Source organism: Taudactylus pleione, unplaced genomic scaffold (assembly GCF_031769625.1).
Source record: "Taudactylus pleione unplaced genomic scaffold, aTauple2 ptg000040l, whole genome shotgun sequence".
NCBI lineage: Eukaryota > Metazoa > Chordata > Amphibia > Anura > Myobatrachidae > Taudactylus > Taudactylus pleione.
This window is the reverse complement of record NW_028284442.1, coordinates 31076268-31095792: the sequence shown is the minus strand read 5'-3', so window position 1 is coordinate 31095792 and position 19525 is coordinate 31076268. Positions and strand designations below refer to the sequence as shown.

General features: G+C 45.2%; 1 protein-coding gene across 1 annotated transcript in view; it reads left to right on the top strand.

Moving 5' to 3' along the window:
- LOC148538498 (septin-5-like) overlaps window positions 1-19525 on the top strand; it is a 94799-nt gene that overhangs the window by 36137 nt on the left and 39137 nt on the right. The window contains exons 2-5 of the mRNA XM_088454099.1: window positions 8069-8884; window positions 10515-10608; window positions 10792-10878; window positions 16809-16932. Of these exons, the coding sequence (XP_088310225.1) occupies window positions 8069-8884; window positions 10515-10608; window positions 10792-10878; window positions 16809-16932 (1121 nt within the window). The remainder of the gene's footprint in view (window positions 1-8068; window positions 8885-10514; window positions 10609-10791; window positions 10879-16808; window positions 16933-19525) is intronic.

Genomic DNA, 19525 nt, shown 5'->3' with positions numbered 1-19525 from the left:
TGGTCTCTACATTTTATAGCGTGCACTGCAACACTCTGTGACATTATATGGCGGGCACTGTGACTCTCTGCATTATACGGCCTGCTTGAACATTGCAAGGAGATAACACTTGCTTGATACACAGTGTTTTAAGTCTTACCCCAACGGCTACTGCTCTCCACCGTGGATATTCTCCCCAGCTGTACCCTTAACCCAAACCCTGACCCTAATGTGCTGACATAACCAAACCCCTAATCCAGCTCTACCCCTAACCCTAATAACCGCACCCTTAAAGGGCAGACTATATGGGCCAAATGGTTCTTATATGCCATCAAATTCTATGTTTCTATGATGTTTTCGCTTTTGTACATATGCCGTGGATGTGAGTCTCAGTGCACGAGACATCAGCTAAGTCCTTAGTGTATTTTTGCAAGTCCGCTGCATATGTTATCGCAGTTACGAAGGGGATTTTCCTTCATCTTTTATGCCCAGTGTACAGTGGGCCTGATTCAGCAAGGATCGCAGTTGCTAATACGCATGCAATTGGCCGCATACACATCGCAGTGCGCGAACCAGCCGCTGCGATCGGAACTGCGACGCAGACCCATTGCAGAGTGATGAACAGGAAGTGCTGTTTGTTGGTGGTGATGGGGGGTGGCCAGGCGAACGCAGGAGTGCCAGTGCGTTTCAATGCCATTGCGTGGGCGTGCATAAATTATCCACTGCCATACCATATGAAGCCTGAGGCCTCATAGCGTGCGCTGAAGTCAGCAGTTCCTGAGTGAGGTCTGACCTGCCTTAACTGTGCGTATGGGTCCGATGTTACTCAATGTTACCTATTTTTTCGCTATATTGCTAATATATACGGATGTGAGTAAGGGGCAGTGGGCGTCCTTATGTTAGGCTGCGATCACAATGCGAATGCAATTATTTGCATATCACCAACTGCGTTGCGTACGTATTAGCAGAATAGCGATCCTTGCTGAATCAGGCCCAGTATTTTTGCACTTACTGCTAGTAAACTGTGTTGTCTGTGCGCTGGCTCTTAGTGACCAGTGTGTGTTTAATGTAAGTGCTCAGTAGCTGATGTATTGCTGTATGTGCAGAAACACTAAATGCACTGTTTATCTTAGAGGCAGCGAATATCATTGGCATGTAATTGTGCTGCTGTGATTACCTTCAGGTATATTGATTGCTGTCCTTGTGGTTGTGCATTTGTTCTGCTGACACTATTCATGTATTCTCATTAATATTACTGATAACAATGTCTTCAGACCATTATATAACAAACAAACACAACAAACTTCTGCAAATTTGATTTATTTACTATAGATGTGACCAATGGATCTGCAGATGCATATTTTTCAGCAAATATGTTAGATATGATAAATCATACTTGCCTAATCTCCCGGAAGGTGCAGGAGGTTCAGATTTGCACCCCCGGAAGAGTATCCTGAACTCCCACATTCCTTCCACTTCATAGTGAAGTTGGCAGAATGGGGGAGATAAAATGGGATTCGCGGTCTGTATGGAGAGGACGGGGCTTAAATGATGTGAAAACATATAATTTTAGATCCGCCCCTTTCCACAGACCCGCGAATCGCCCCATTCTGCCATGACAAAGACGGGGCCTAATGATATGAGAGCTTGGCCCCGCCCCCCAAAGTAGCCCGGGCTTCTCCTGGAGAGGGGATGAAAGTAGGGAAGTATGCGATAAATACATTTCCTTTATTGTAACATACCGATTAAATGTTCATTATGCATCTCCAATTGGTACAGGGCCAGATTATAGATAGGGGCGGTCACCCCGGGGCCCCACACGTAGGGGGCCTCCACACATTTTCCCTGGCCCCCACTCACTACTAATAACTAGAAATGGGAGTTCAGCATTTAGGTATCTCCGCCAGTGTCGGACTGGGACATGAAGGGCCCACCGGGGAAATGCAGTAGTAGGGGCCCTTGCTTAAGGGGTGTGGTCATCCCCCAGAGGGGGTGTGGCCAGCCACCACAGATGCTTGGCTAACCATTAGGCATAACTTTGTGTAATTTCTATAGAAGGGAACCAAGCCCCCATGTTGATCTTTAGTCCTGCTCTACCAGGTAACTGACTGTCTAATAGAATAACATCTATAATTTGAGAGAAAAAAAACTATTAAATACAGCGCTCAAACTACAAAAAATACATGTGACTTGGTAAGCATAAAAAGCATAAATTTAATGAAACTAAAAAGTATAAATATATCATATAGACACAATAGGAATACCAATTGGAAAGAGTTAGGCTAACAGCAATGTTCAATATATGTACAGTATATTACAATAAATGTCCCAGGATGGAGTCCCAAATATAAGTCTGCAGGTTAATGTCCTTACATATAAGGAGTCAATTAGGTGCAAAAGTAGCCAGACCAAATGAAGAGGGATATAGTTTACCAGTCCATGGTAGCTCTCATCAGGTTTTAGCAAGATGTCCTCACAAGGGGTTGTGTTTTCCTGGAGTCCTGGGCTGGATAAGATTACTTGTAAAACAAATAGGTTTTGGCTGTTTAAAGTGCAGTGCAGGGGCATCCAATCCTGGTGGCTAGCTGGGTATTGTAGTCCTTTCTTAACGCATTTCACTGAGTAGCTCTCAGCTTCTTCAGAATCAAATAAGACCTATGCTGCTCCGTTGGGGATTTATATACCCCTAAGTTAATAGACTGATGCATAACACGTGTGCAAAACATCAGGTTTTAATCTCCTGAGGAGATCCGGAATCTGAGGTGCAGTTCTGGTCTTCCAGTAGTTCAGACTCGGATTTTAAATTTGAATTTCGGGTTTTGGATAGCAAAAATTACATGACATAGCTGTTTTTATAAACTTTGTGGGTGGTTTTGGAAAATCAAAACCAAAACACGAAGATGAATCCAGATCAAAAAACAAAACACGGGGGTCAGTGCACGTCTCTAATATATATACTCAGTGGTTCCCAAACTTTGTCAGTTGGAGGCACCTATCCCTTTGCCCCCTCTATGTCTTTCCTTTTGCCCCCTCCAAGTCTCTTCCTTTGCCTCTCTCTGTGTCTATCCTTTTGCCCCTCTCCATGTCTCTCCCTTTACCCCTCTCCATGCCTCTCCCTTTGCCCCCCTCCATGCATCTCCCTTTGCCCCTCTAGATGTCTTTCCCTTTGCTTCCCTCCATGCCTCTTCATTTGCCCCTCTCCATGTCTCTCCCTGTGCCCAACTTTATGTCCCCTTTACCTCCCTCCATGCCTCTTCCTTTGCCCCTTTCTGTGTCTCTCCTTTTGCTCCCTCCATGTCTCTCCCTTTGCCCCCTCCATGTCTCTCCCTTTGCCCCCTCCATGTATTTTCCCTATCCCCCTCCATGGCTCTCACTTTGCCCAACTCAATGCCCCCCCCCTTTTTTTACCTTTAGATGTGATTATCAGCGCCCTTTTGCAGAATTGCTCCTCAGATCAAAGATCAGACGCTTCCTGACTGATCTCCCACAACACACCGGTTATAGGACCCCATTCAGCAATAGGCAGCCTCACGATTCACTGCCAGGACCACTCCTGTGTGCTCCCCCACTCATCACAACCAACCAATCCCGCTCCGTGTCCCAACCCCTTTCCCCCTATGCACAAAACAAATAATGAAATAAAACACACTGGGTGGCCTCATTAGGACACAGGCTTCCGCCGCACCCCAGGGAGCTACAGTGCACTGAGATATATATATATATATATATAGATATATATATATAAATATAATAAAGTCCCCAGTTTAGGGGTCTGTCTGTTCATTCGGGCTAATCTCTTGAACCACTAAAGGGATTTTGATGGGGTTTTCACTATTCTACACAGCATTGGTTGAGGGAGGTTTAGGTGTATGAACCATTCATCTGTGACAAAATGGAGCTGAGCAGTGACTATTTTAGTTAGGAAAAGATAGAGAAAAAATCTTGCACCAAGCTGCTGTTTAGGAGCTGGCCAGGGTGCTGAAACAGCAAGAAAGCATCTGAAACTGGGGCTTGGAATAAAGCATGTCATAGAAAAAACTGTTGTACTGTGTGAGTGACTGACTGCTGCTGCAAGGCTGTGCTCTGATTGGCTCCCTGAGACAGTGAGAGCCAATCAGAGATAGCAATGTGCCCTGTTGCTTAGCAGCAGACTAGAGAGAGAAGGGGGTCAGGGACTGAGCAGGGTCACGTCTGAGGCAGGCAGAGAGTGAGACAGCCTCCAACAAACCCACTGTGATGCCCTGATGCAGATACAGTAGCCAGGAAGGAGTCGGGGGAGGCATAGCTATCAGGAATTTTTTTTAAAAACAACAACCATGGGAACACCATCAAATGATTTCCATTTGATGCTGGCAAACATCGGACACCACCATCAAATGGTAAAAACACTACCATCGGAACAAACACATTGATGGTTAGTAACTATTGAATTCTGATATACATCTCAAAGCTGAACATGCAGATGGACTCCGGCCACTACTCTTCCACCGTGAAGTGCTCCCTCTCCAGTGTGATGTGCCTGTTCAACCACTTGCCCTCTGTGAGCAGGAGGCACCTCCCATGGAAGTCAGTGCTGTTCTCTGACAGGGGCACCATGGTGAGGAAGCTCAACAGGAAATAAAGGGTACATTGTGCAAAAAGGACATTTCTCATCACCATATTCAGCAGCTGGGGAAGGGTACGCAGGGAGGCTGTGGAAATATGCACCGGGGACATGCTGCTGATAATGCTTGCGGTAGCTGCAATACAAATCTCTCATCCACGATCCTCCTGCTCTTCCCAGCACATCCCAGTAACAAAGCCCCAGCCAGCTGCAGGCCAGCAGCAGTGGGAGTTGTGGAGACAATGGTGAGATGCAGGAGGCAGAAGTGAGAAGCAGGGGGTTGATCTCAACGTTCTTTGAACTGTGGCCAACCAATAAGTTGGTATCTTCCATCAGTCTTGCGCAAGCTACAGTAAGGTAAATCCCTAATGTTTATTTTTATTTCCCTTTAATTTGCCCCTACATGGTGGGCATGCCCTTCTACCTGGCAGACGGGGGCGGGAGCACACACATGCTCTGGGTGCCATGGCTACAACTCTGGCTATCGGAACTTCTCCACTTGTTCTCTTTGTGTGTGTGCAATAAAATCTGCTCCATGTTTTGGTCTCAGTGTGCTAAGAACTGTGGCCAACCATTAAGAAGGTAGCTTCCATCAGTCTTGTGCAAGCTACAGTAAGGTATATCCAGACCGAAGTATGCAGAGAGTTCTCTAGGGTAAAGTGGTGTCAGATATACACTACCAGCTCCACTTCCCTGATGGATGACCCCTTTCTCTATTTATTTGGATAGTTACAATACTTGGATAGTTGTTAGCCAACAGACTGTAGCTGAACAGCTAGAAATGAATATTTATATATATATATACTTCTGAATAATTGAACATTGAATCCTATATAAGTTTGTTTGAAATTTTTCCAACTTTTTCAGACTTACTTTATGTGCCTTATGTTTTATATTTGTCTATGACAGGTGTCTGCAAACATAGCAGATTGGATGTGTTAGAAAATTTACATTTTTGCAATTAGTAAGTAAATTCTTTTTGACAGCCTTTAAAGTCGATTAGTAAGCACAGAGACATTGGGCCTTATTCAGCAGTGCCCGCTAGTGCACTCCTGAACGCAGATTCCCGCTAGTGCACTCCTGAACGCAGATTCCCGCTAGTGCGCTCCTGAACGCAGATTCCCACTAGTGCGCTCCTGAACGCAGATTCCCACTAGTGCGCTCCTGAACGCAGATTCCCACTAGTGCGCTCCTGAACGCAGATTCCCGCTAGTGCGCTCCTGAACGCAGATTCCCGCTAGTGCGCTCCTGAACGCAGATTCCCGCTAGTGCGCTCCTGAACGCAGATTCCCGCTAGTGCGCTCCTGAACGCAGATTCCCGCTATTGCGCTCCTGAACGCAGATTCCCGCTAGTGCGCTCCTGAACGCAGATTCCCGCTATTGCGCTCCTGAACGCAGATTCCCGCTAGTGCGCTCCTGAACGCAGATTCCCGCTAGTGCGCTCCTGAACGCAGATTCCCGCTAGTGCGCTCCTGAACGCAGATTCCCGCTAGTGCGCTCCTGAACGCAGATTACCGCTAGTGCGCTCCTGAACGCAGATTCCCGCTAGTGCGCTCCTGAACGCAGATTCCCGCTATTGCGCTCCTGAACGCAGATTCCCGCTATTGCGCTCCTGAACGCAGATTCCCGCTAGTGCACTGCTGAACGCAGATTCCCGCTAGTGCACTCCTGAACGCAGATTCCCGCTAGTGCACTCCTGAATGAAGATTCCCGCTAGTGCACAGCTAAACGCATATTCCCGCTGGTGCCACACCCGTACTACGCATGTGCAGCACAGGTCCTGCGTGATCACACGCAGAACGAGCTGCCGTTTGTGGGTGGGGAGGGGTGGCGGCAAAGGCATGTCGTCACCTTTGGGGGAGAGGGAATAGGCCATGATCTCCATCGGCTGACGGAGACTTCCTGGCTTCTTTGGTGTACCTGCTTTGCAATTCCATCCGGTGCTGAATCAGGTCCATTGAGTGCATTTGCATATGCGCCCGTTTATCCATCTCCTGCACACGATACACATGTGCGCGCCTACTTTCCTGTTTGGGACATAGAGGCCTTCACTTGTGGAATGTCTGGGAGACTAAAAAATATTTGTGAGTTCTCCTGGGCTCCTGGAAGAGTAGACCACACAGCAGGGAAGGGGGGGGGGGGGGAGTGGGAGTTTGACTCGACTTACCGCTTGGATCTCAAAAAAGTATATCCATGTATACGCTAACCATTTTACAGAATGTAAGGCCCAGATGAAAAGTCACCTCAATTAATAATAAATTCACGATTTTTTATCCAAAATAACCTCATTTCTTAATTAAATAAACCAAGAGAATGAGGGTCCACCAGAACTGTCTGTTTCATATGTCACTGTTGAACATTTATTAATTTGGTTCTTGGTCACATAAAATGCACTTACTCATAGAGGGCCCCATACAGTTCAGATGAAATCAAGCTATAAAATGAGGTTTTGCAGTTTGCTAAATCATGATGAATTGTGTTGAGGTGGGGTATTTGTAACCTGTGGCCTGGTTGAGAGTTGGCAGGTGGGTGATTCCTAGCTGAACTAAAAAATTGTGTTCAAATAAAGTTGTCCATAGGAATTAATTGTTGACATTTCCCACCCTCCTATAGGACTAAAAAAATAATTTTAGAGTTGGCAGCACAACTATTTGGGGCACTCAAGCACCCACAGAGATGGTGCCCATGAAGTTGCCCAGTGTGTGCTATATGCAAAAGTGGGCAGCATTTTCCCAGCATGTAAAAAAATTACATTTGTCCCTTTCTTCCCAACATAGTTTATCTAGATAGAAAATTTGTACCTTATGGCATAGTTCCAACATTTTCCTCTTGGAGAGTAGGGGCATGGCGCAGCCAGGTAGGAGGGGAGATTGGCATGGCACCACAATAGCACCATCGCAGCCCCATCTATACATCACCACGACTCCTGGCATTAAATAACAGGGGTGCCGGGTCACAATGGTGCAATTCAGTGTGAATAATGTCATCACGCTGCAAGGACCAACCAACTTCACTTAGGAAGTGTGCCTCCACAAGTAGCTTTCAGGAGCCTTGCCTAGTTTTCCCCGGGGCCCCAGGAAAGTCACCTGATATTCCGGAGTCTCTGAACATTCCGGGAGAGTAGGTAAATGTACGTTATGGTCAACTACCAAATTGGGAATGACCCTCTAATTGTGTATTCTCCACCTTGCAACTGATTTAAACATCCCAGCTCACAACATGCAAATCTAATTTTTGAATGTGTCCACAATATGAGGAACACAGTCAGGCAACATCGCCCACCCACAAGGAGGTGTCAAATCTTTCACCCCTTTCTGTGCTTGCTATACCAAGGCCTAACTTGTGCATAAACAGGGACAGTCATACAAAACATGACATCACAGGACAGAGTCAGCCTAACTGTATACTTATTGAGAAACAGAGCCTTAACATACCTGATAACAGAATATAAAATTGATTGTGTTTTATGCTTTTTGTTTCTGTCAGATCCGAAATTTCATATGCAATGATTCGGAAGAGGAAGAGCTGACAAGTATTATTCGTACAATTCCTAGGGAGAGCAACGAAAGAGCACACGAGCAAACAGAAAGACTCTGCTCAGAGCAGCAACAGCAAGATACGAAGGCCCATAGAGAGCAACAAGAAGAGGAGGAAAGGTTCCTCGGGAGCATCCAGCAAGGGGAAGGTTGGCTGCTCAGGGATCAGCAGCAGGAGGAGGTTAGGCTGGCCAAACAGCATCAGGAAGAAGAAGAGAGACTCCGTCGAGAGTATCAGGAAGAAAAGCTACGTCGAGAGCAGCATGGAGAGGATGAAAGGCTTCGCAGGGAGCAGCAGCGTCAGGTGGAGGAAAGACTACTCAGGCAACATCAGGAAGAAACTCTCCGCAGAGAGCAGCAAGAAGAAGAAACAAGGCAGCGCCGAGAGCGCCAACAGGACATAAGGCTACGCTGGGAGCAGCAGGAGGAGAAACTGCCCAAAGAACAGCAAGGAGAGATGTTCTGGTGGGAACAGGAAGCTGAAAGCCACAGGAGGGATCAGCAGAAATACCACAGAATGCAGCATGAGGAGAACTCTCCCACAGAGCAGGAAAAGGTCTTTTACAGTGATGCTATGCAGCCCCAGGCAGAGGCAGAGCTTTTAGCTATCAAGCACATTAAGCAGGACTATAGTGAGGGTGAGGACTTCAGCAACACCCTTCCAGTTCTGTCCACAAGATGGGGTTGTCCACCTTTAGTACCACCTTCAAGTCCTTCTAGACCTAAGAGCCCATGGGGAAAGTTGGACCCCTATGACTCCATTGAGGTACAAATTATACATAATAATTCATAAATGCCATTTTTAGATTATTTTGTTTTTGTCAGGGTTCAAAAATAGATAAGACTATTTTACTTATTATTGCACCTATAGAACTGCAACTGCACACTTTTTTTTTACTTATTACTGTACCTATAGAACTGCAACTGCACAGGGATCCCATTCCTGAGACTGAAAATACTGTAGAACTGCCTCTGCAACTGCACAGGGGCCGCTAATTAAATTACTATCTGCTATATTGAATTCAACTATTCATACTAATTCCCACTAATAGCTTTACTGACTGTGAGTGAAACTGCGGGTTGTACATAATTGCAACCCTGTGTCATTAAGGTGTAAACCAATCAACACACAATGGGGTAGATGTATTATAGTGGCACGTTAAGTGCCGCTATAACGCTTCCTGCTTCGCCTCTTTACCGAGGCGAAGCAGGAAGCACTACCGGTGAGATGTGTGAACATCTCACCGGCCGGAGAGGGGGAGTGTTAACTCCCCCCTCCGGCGCTACCCGCTACAGACCACATCGCATCAGCCTAGTGCTGATGCGATGTGTGTCAGGCCCGGCCGGCTCCAATGAGCATGCGCGGGATCTCGCAAGTATCGCGAGATCCCCGCGTGCAGCCCTGAAGCCGGTAGCCGCCACAGCAGGGACAGCGCTGTCCCTGCTGTGGGGATAGGCTATCGCCAGGCTGTAGCTGTCGATAACGACAGCTACAGCCGACCGAACGGTCAGACGATCTGACCGTTCGTACATAGCCCAGGCTGTCGGCGCTGCTATCTTGTAGATAGCAGCACCGATAATGACAGGGGCGCATAGCGCCCCTGTCATTTACCGCCCAGACCCCCGATCATACATCGGGGAGAAACGGTATCAGCGCACTTAACGTGCGCTGATACCGTTTCTGGGCTTCATACATCTACCCCATTGTGACCTGCTCACTCTTTTTACTCAAACGATTCATGGGCCTGATTCAGACTTGGGAATAGAGAGAGATCTCTCTCAACTGATCATCTTGGTGAAACCATGCTGCACTGCAGGTGAGGCAGATTTAAAATGTGCAGAGAGGTGTAGATTTGGGAGGAGTGTTTCCAAACTGACATCTAAATTGTAGAGTAATAATAAAGCTGTGCAGTATTTGTGGGCTACATGCAAAAGCAGCCAGTATTTACCCCACATGTAAACAAATGTATGTATTTACACCCCTTGCATTGCAATATGGTTTGTTCAGGTTCACAGTTGAGAGAGATATCTCTCTTTATTCCCAAGTCTGAATCAGGCCCCATATTCCATCTATAATTAAAGATGACGTTTATTGTACTTATAGTAAAGTTATAAAATGTAATCAGTGGCTTGTTGTGATCATTATATTTATAGTCACATAGTAGCTTAATCCATTTATCTTAAATTAAGTGGATATGATTTAGCTCACTGAACAGAATTCACTAACTTATGACCAGTATTGTCTCACTATTTTTCAGTATATTAAATGGATCTAAAAAGTTCCTGATCTTTGCAAAGTTTTAGTGTTGCCATTAGTTACAATTCTAGTACTTCACTGCATGAATATATCACCCAAGTTCAGGTTCCACTGACAGTCTTATTACTTCCGCATATAGGAAGACAGAGAATATGTTGGATTTGCCACACTTCCCAACCAGGTGCATAGAAAGTATGTGAAGAAAGGCTTTGAATTCACTCTCATGGTCGCAGGTAATCAGCAAACGGATATAGTAAAACACATGTGTACTGACTGATTAACTTAGATATATAAAATCACACCAAATCTATACATATTAATGCATGCTATCTGAGCTGTATGTCTGGTCCAGACACATCTAGGTAACTGTAATCCTGTAGATGACAGACACTGATAATCTTCTATGTTTTTGCCAGGTGAGTCTGGTCTTGGAAAATCCACTCTTATAAATAGTCTCTTCCTTACGGATCTGTATCGGGACCGCCAGATGCCAAGCCCAGAAGGTATCAAGCAAACTTATGTACTGTCTTATCTAAAGTATGTGATTCATTAACTTGCATTAGCTTCAGTTGTAGATTCGCATGTAGCAAGTTTTAACAAATTTGTTCAGTCAAATTTCGCTAATATATTAGTTATTTTTATATAAACGTATCTATAATTTATTAATATTATCCTTTATTTATATGGCACCACAAGGGTTCCGCAGCACCTTACAGTGGGCCTGATTCAGACCTGCTCGCTAGATGCGGCCGCTCACTCCCAGCGTATGGAAATTCAGTTAAGTGACGTCAAGGCATCCACTCGCACAGCAAGACATAAGCACGCCCACTATGTCTTGGCAAGCGATCACTTTGTGTTTATAGATGCCCACCAGCCCGTCTTTAGCCATCCACTAGCGTACGTCATCTCCAGGAAGTATATGCAACCATCGGGAACCATCGGAAAAGACAGCAGCGCTTGCGGTTGACTGTACCCTACCGCAAGCACTGTGAGCAGTTCTGTGTAAAAATCTCCCAGGTGATGTGTACTATGATGCTGCCTGTTGATCATGCACGCCTATGAAACGACATTGAAACACTCTGGCATGCCAGCGTCCGCAACTCCACTCCCCCGTTACTACTGGCCTGCCCCTGTTACCACCCACAAACAGCCTCTCCTGTCACTCATTCCACTGGGCTGCCTTGGCAGTGCGAGCGAGCTCATTCCGATCCCTTGTACTAGTTTGCACATGTGCACTGCGAACTACACGCATGCGCACATTAGCGAACATCGTCTGTAACTAGCGGCCGCTTGCTAGCGAGCGAATCTGAATCAGGCCCAAATTACATAAATAAATGAGTACACAAGAAAAACAGTTATTAACAGTACAAACAATGCAGGACAAATACATGATTTCTAAACATTGCTGCATAACACTTAAATAAGCAGCAGGGTGTCAGCAACCAAGTGTTAGGTGCCGATGTGGGAAGTTAGCAATAAGTGTACTATGATGCTGCCTGTTGATCATGCACGCCTATGAAACAGCATTGAAACACTCTGGCATGCCTGCGTCTGTAACTCCACTCCCCCGTTACTACTGGCCTGCCCCTGTTACCACCCACAAACGGCCTCTCCTGTCACTCATTCCACTGGGCTGCCTTGGCAGGGCGAGCAAGCTCATTCCGATTGCTTGTACTAGTTTGCGCATGTGCACTGCGAACTACACGCATGCGCACATTAGCGAACATCGTCTGTAACTAGCGGCCGCTTGCTAGCGAGCGACTCTGAATCAGGCCCAGATTACATAAATAAATGAGTACACAAGAAAAACAGTTATTAACAGTACAAACAATGCAGGACAAATACATGATTTCTAAACATTGCTGCATAACACTTAAATAAGCAGCAGGGTGTCAGCAACCAAGTGTTAGGTGCCGATGTGGGAAGTTAGCAATAAGTGTACTATGATGCTGCCTGTTGATCATGCACGCCTATGAAACAGCATTGAAACACTCTGGCATGCCTGCGTCTGTAACTCCACTCCCCCGTTACTACTGGCCTGCCCCTGTTACCACCCACAAACGGCCTCTCCTGTCACTCATTCCACTGGGCTGCCTTGGCAGGGCGAGCAAGCTCATTCCGATCCCTTGTACTAGTTTGCGCATGTGCACTGCGAACTACACGCATGCGCACATTAGCGAACATCGTCTGTAACTAGCGGCCGCTTGCTAGCGAGCGACTCTGAATCAGGCCCAGATTACATAAATAAATGAGTACACAAGAAAAACAGTTATTAACAGTACAAACAATACAGGACAAATACATGATTTCTAAACATTGCTGCATAACACTTAAATAAGCAGCAGGGTGTCAGCAACCAAGTGTTAGGTGCCGATGTGGGAAGTTAGCAGTAAATGAAAGTTTAAGTAAGACAAGGAGAAGCAAGTGAGGGAAGAGGGCCCTGCTCGTGAGAGCTTACATTCCAAAGGGGAGGGGCAGATAAACACGGGTGACACAGATGGGCTAGATAGTGAGCAAGGAGCATGAAGTAGTGGTTAAGGATGAGCGCTACTAAAAAACAAGTCTAGCACTAACCTACGGAATGAGCCAATGACACTCAAACTTAATTATCACTAACAGTGATGACTGCTGCTACTAATCATGAAAAAGGAAAACTGGAACCCCAAGATAATAACCAAAAGACAAAATAAGATCAGAAGCATCATCAATCACTCAACATTTAATAAATTAATAACATATATTAAAACCACATATTTAATTCACACAGCCGGAGTGAAATCTCTAAAAAAAAACTAATATATAAAGATGTCTTCTGTGGAGAGGAGAAGAAACACATTGAGACCCTGCCCACTGTTGGATTGCAGTGCTTGGTGTACTTTTGAATCGGACTGACACATGGGTATACTTCGTTGTAAATTGGAAAGTCTCTTTATGTGTCTCCTATGAATGGTGAGATGATACTGTTTAGTAAATTCAATATAGAGACACTGATTCTGCTAAATAATGACAGTTGAATAATTAAGAGACCTTTGGAGAATAAAGGGATGGAGTGCTTATTGTGAAAATTGGAAGCCGCATGACTGTGATAATCCTAACAATCTCCCTCTTAACTGCATAAAATCTTGGGATGCTGCTAAACTTTTGTTATACCCTTTGGATTAAGCCAACTAACTATTAGGCTGCATGCCTAATTAACGTGTGTGTATCGATTGCAAAAGGAGCAAATTGAATAATTTGCTGTAGCTTTTGTACACTAACAAGCTGCTGGAAACTGCTATATATCTTTGCTTGGATAAGCTAATTTACACCTATCTATGGCTGTTTGGATTTTGGCATGCATTCTTGCATATGAACAATTGCTTCAATTGCTGCTAATGGTGCTCTATAAGAGAAAGTTATTTCTTTATATTGATACAAAATATTGTGTGCCAGTCTGATCTTTTTGTGTATTTATTTTATATGTTAATTTCTTAGAGAATATGCAGAGTGTGTGAATTATATGTGTTTTTAATATGTGTTATTATCTATATCTTAAATGCCATTGCTTGTTACTTGGAAGGTGCACTATATAGTAGCCAGTTATTCTTAATGGCAAGTTTGGAATTTCAACTTTTTGTTGTTGATTACCATGCAGGTCTTATGATTTCATTCCTCCGTTGTAAAATGTCATCAATGTACCTGAGAGTAAAATGTCATCAATGTAACCAACCCACAAATCAGCTACAGTATACCAGATTTAATATTTAAGGTGAAAAAAAATCACCCTCCCCACTGCCCCTCCCATGGGGGCCCAGGGAACTACATGATGAAACAGTTTGTACCGGTTCTCCTCAATATTTAATATTCAACGCTGCAAAAGGTGGCTGTGCGAGATGACCAATGGAAGGCTGCAATCTCTGTGTTTGCAGCTCCTTATCATATTTTAGGCTAGGACTATAGGATAAATGATGGAACCACACAAAACAACCAGACTGGAGCAGCACTCATGGCTCCAGTTAGGAGAGTAGTGGTTGGGTTAATTTTTTTCACTGTATCTGGGAATGCTGTTTTACCTGACCTTTAGATTAGTTATATTGATTACATTGTGCAGTTCCTCACATTTTCTCATACATGTTTCATCTGTGAACATCATTTATATATTCATATTATTTCTGTCTAATCAGGATAAGTACAACATTGTTCAGGAAATACTCTGTCAGGGTATTTATACTCCATATGGGACACTAGAGGGGTGCCTGATATTATTCATTGAGCAGCAGCTCTTTGCCTCCGTAAGTAAACTTTGGGTAATCTGTGGCCACCATGTATTAGCTGCATTCCCCAAGGAAAGCAATATAATTACATTTTTCATGGTAAATGAGGGCACCTTGGATATACAAGCTGGATAACAAATCATAAACAGTGATCAGAGAAGACAAAATATTAAGGTACCTTATGTGACAATAAAGGATATCAGGAACACAGATACAAAGTGATCAGACAGTTGTTGATCCAGAAAAAGTGCTATAATCAGATGCAAAATAAGAAATGCAACTCCAATTCACCCATCACCCTGGGACAAAAAAATATACATCTTGCCAAGCAAATCTGTACCAGATATAACAATTGCTTTATTAATAAATAGACCAATAAGGCCTATTCTGCAAATATATCTCCCTTCCTATCATACACTGTTGGTAAGTTATACATTTTAGCAAAGTACATGAATCAAAGCACCACCAGTGGGCTTGAATCAGCCAATGACACAGCAGTGGGGATAGGAATGTATATATACAATGCCCTCCTTCTGGAGAGAGTAGATACTGCTTTCAGCATATCTGATAGATCCAAGTGCTGATAGATACAGTCTGCTGGTTATTGTAGCTAAACAATAGTGTGCATTAGGCAGATTAATACTACAGTATCTATGGACTTATTACATTTATTTATTTCTTAAAAAATATCCACAGTATTTACTCTGTTTAATACAGTGATATTTAAGGCCTGATTCTGATTTAGGAGTAAAGCAAAAAAGAACAAGTAACTTTACACTTTAGCAAAACCATGTTGAACTGCAAGTGGGGTAGTGCTCCGAATCCTGGATAAGATTCACCTTTGAAGAAGGCAATAGTGCTGAGGATTATATGAAGCGATGGAGTCAATAGAAAAGATTGTCCAGTTGCAGCCTGGAGGGTTAATCAGTGTTTTGTGTGGATGTGGCACTGTGGCCAAGTTTCATCCTTGAGGGCTAGAAATGCTTGGCAGAAATGTGGCCTTGTGCCCAAGTTGCAGCCTTTGGGGCTGCAAATGCTTGGCAGAGATGTGGCCTTGTGCCCAAGTTGCAGCCTTGAAGGCTGGAGATATTTGGCAGAGATGTGGCCTTGTGCCCAAGTTGCAGCCTTGAAGGCTGGAGATACTGGGCAGGGATGTGGCTTTGTGGCCAAGTTGCAGCATTGAGGGCTGGAGATGCTTGGCAGGGATGTGGCCTTGTGGTCAAGTTGCAACATTGAGGGCTGGATATACTTGGCAGGGATGTGGTGTTGCAGCCAAGTTGCAGCCTTGTGGGCTGGACATACTTGGCAGGGAGGTATGGAGACGCAGAGCAGTGGAGGTAGCCGAGGTGTATTGCAAAGAGCACTCAGACGCTGCAGTGCTGCTGATGCTGCCGAGATGTAGTACAGCAGCTGAGATGACTGGAGACACAGAGCAGCAGAGATTGCCGTGGGTCTTATGGCTGAGGGTACTCGGACGCTGCAGTGCAGAAGATGCTGCCGGGATGTAGTACGGCAGCTGAGATGACTGGAGACACAGTGCAGTGGAGATAGCCGCGAGGTTTAGGCTGAGTCCACTCAGACGCTGCAGAGTGTCCTGGATCAATAACACAGTCAAGACAGGAGACGCTGGAGTAGACAAGGAGAGATACCAACACTATGGAACCAGAAACACATGTAAGACGCAAAAGCGGGAAGAAAAAGGAGAAGGAACCAATCCAGTCCAGGCAGAGATGACGGAGCAGCCAGTTGGGAGGACTTCATGGATTGGCAGCGTGGTGTCCACGTCTCCCAGAAACAGGCCTTAGAGAGCCGCCAGGAGCACCGTTGTCCAACAAGATGCAGCGGCAGCTTGTGACAGGCAGATTTAATACGTGCAGAGATTTAGGTTTGGAAGGGGCATGCTTCACATACCGGAGCTTGGTAAATCTCACATTATAGTGGCTCCTATAGAAACCTATGGCAGCTGTTATTACGATCGCAAACCATGGAACTGCAGCAAATATGCAGAACTTCTGTGATACATCCTAGGGATACTAACCATGTTTCATCTTGTATCTAATATAAGTTCTTAAAAATGTGCAATGATTTAACTAAAAAAGAGACATTTCATAATGACTTTTATGTACGAGTGGACTGTGTTGCACCATTATAAGGTCGTTCTTTACTCACTTCATTTGCAGAATGTGTGACGCAGACGGTGGAGATAGTGAAGCAGACGGTGGACATTCAGGAGAAGGGGGTTCGACTGCGGCTAACAATAGTGGACACACCGGGTTATGGGGATGCAGTAAATAATGAGGACTGGTAATTATGTGTCTTCATGGTTTATGTGGTCTTTGTGTTGAATCAGGCAAGTTATAATTTGGTGCCCACCCCTAAAAAATGGAAAATAAATATGGAGCATATCTATCTATCTATTACATATGCACAAAAACACTAATATAAAATAGCCTTGAGTGGGGTGAATATATTGTGGGCAATGGAGGAAGTGCCCCTTCAGTGCTGGCGCAGGCACATCCATTGTCTCCCATAGTACATCTATGATCCAACCTGATGGGCATTTTGTCACATATTTGACTGCACATGAATGCAGCTGGGCCGCTGATCCTACCTTATCCACTGAGGACATTTCAGGTCCACTGTTTATCAGCAATCCAAAGTTATTTCATATTTTTATTATATTACATGTCCATTGCTGCTAATTGTATGCATGATACATATTTAATATGTGTGTGAATATATATATTTGCTTTGCTATTAAAACTGTGGTATTTTTCTAACATTTGGAGCGCACAAATACGTATATTATCCATAATTACTTATTACTAGTGCTGTTCTCCTTCCTACTTTACTTTTCTATACTCATTTATTAAGCACAGAGATTGATACTCTCCACTAGAACAGCTACTTTCCTACGTTCCTCTGTAGCTCCAACCATAGGTCACATCCATGCTGTAAAATCAAACCTTTTTCCCTCTTACCTGTTACGTAAAATTGCATTTAATTTTTTCATTCCATAGGAACCAGTGGCATTCATGCCCACATGCCATCTGAGACATACCTGCCTACTCTCCCGGGACTGTCGGGAGCCTCCGGAAAATGGAGGAGGCAAGTACCCCACATCGTCTGCCGGCCCCCCGCTAACCCCCGCGACCGCAAGTAAAAGTGGGCGGTTCGGAGGGGAGATGATGCGATTCACACTGAATCGCATCATTGCAGCCCCGCCCCCTGCTTTGTAATTCCGGTAATATCGGCATTATAAAGCGGGGCTGCGATGACGCAATCATGCGGACATGAGCACGCTCCGCCCACTTCAGCCGCCCCCACCCTCCCTGCTGCACCAACCTGGCAGCCCCCTCCCGGAGGGGGCTGCCAGAAAGTCGGTATGTATGATCTGAGACCAATCAGATTTGTTACCACATCTATTTATTAACATTAGTTTTACTAAAATAAAGTGAAAAAGGGTGTTTTCACACCCTTTTCACATTGTTTTAGTATCACCTAAAGTTATTAAAGGGCAATTGCAGTGGAATTCGTAAAATTCTACTTCAACCCCTAAGTATCACTTATTTTTAGTAATCAGATCGCATTTCCCATAATTGTAATGATCTGACCAAAGTTACTAAAAATAAAATTTGAAGAAATACAGAGGAAAGCCCTGTGATAATACCGGACTCCTGCCCCGCTATGACGGGGAGAACAGAGCCTGGAGTCGGCCCCAGTGATCAGCTGTGTGGTCTAAACAGACCACACACTGATTCACTGTAAAAAAAAGTAAAAAAAAAAAAAAAACTTACCTGACTCCAGGGACCGGAGTTCGGGGCTCCGGTGATGTCCTCTCTCCAGTCAGGATGTGGAGGACATCAATGGAGCCCAGATCATGCAGGTAAGTGTAATTAAGGGAGAGGGGGGTCATGGGGGGGGTTGCGGGGGATCCGCGATTGCGGGAGGCGGGGCTTGGTGATGGGGGCGGGGCTTAGTGCCGGGGGGAGTAGCAGTGGCGGCCGGTCGGCGCATGCGCGGGGCACTTGTCACAGTATTTTTTTGCGAAAATACCGTGACTAGTTTGCGGAGTGGATTCGCAGGGACAGAGCTTTCTTGCAAGCTCTGTCCCTGCAAAGATTTTGTAGTAAGACCCTGTGATATTGCCTGAATTCGCAATACAAATTCAGCCGGTAATATCACACTACAATCTGCATTACAAATGCGGATTGTAGTAAATAGAGCCCATAGAGGCAGACATAGATCTGTGCTCCTTTTCCATTTATTAAGTACAGGAGGAAGCACATACCTGCCAACTTTCTGGGCTGCTCCCAGCACTTGTGGGCGTAGAGGGGTCACGCGATCGCGTCAGTTAGGCCCCGTTCCCGCTACACAATGCCGATAAAATGAGGCGAATCGCGTCACCAGCCCCCCTGCTGCAGGGGTTATTGCGTTGGGCATAGGAGGGGTGGACAGCAGCCGGGAGAATTGCCTACCTTCCTGGGAGGTCGGGAGCGGCACTCTATTTACGGGAGGCTCCCGACCAAATCGGGAGGGTAGGCAAGTATGAGGAAGCATAGAGTGACCACACAGATCATCCATGAGATCTCTCTTTCTCATTCATTCATGAGAAGCATGGTAACAGTGGGGGCACTGTGAGCATTTGTCCCCAAACACTTCTCTCCCCTCAGTCTGTGTGATCTCAAAATGCTCCCTCCTCCAGCCAATGCAAGAGGAGCTTGGTGACAGCAGGAGTGAGATATACTGTATGTGCATGGTAATGACAGTCTAGTCATTATGCACTGCCTACTCTGACCATAAGCAGCATGAAGGCTGTGGGAAGGAGGCAGAGGAGGTCCATCGGTGACATATAAGTAACAGGGGAGAAAAAATACAACACCTTTTACAAACTGTC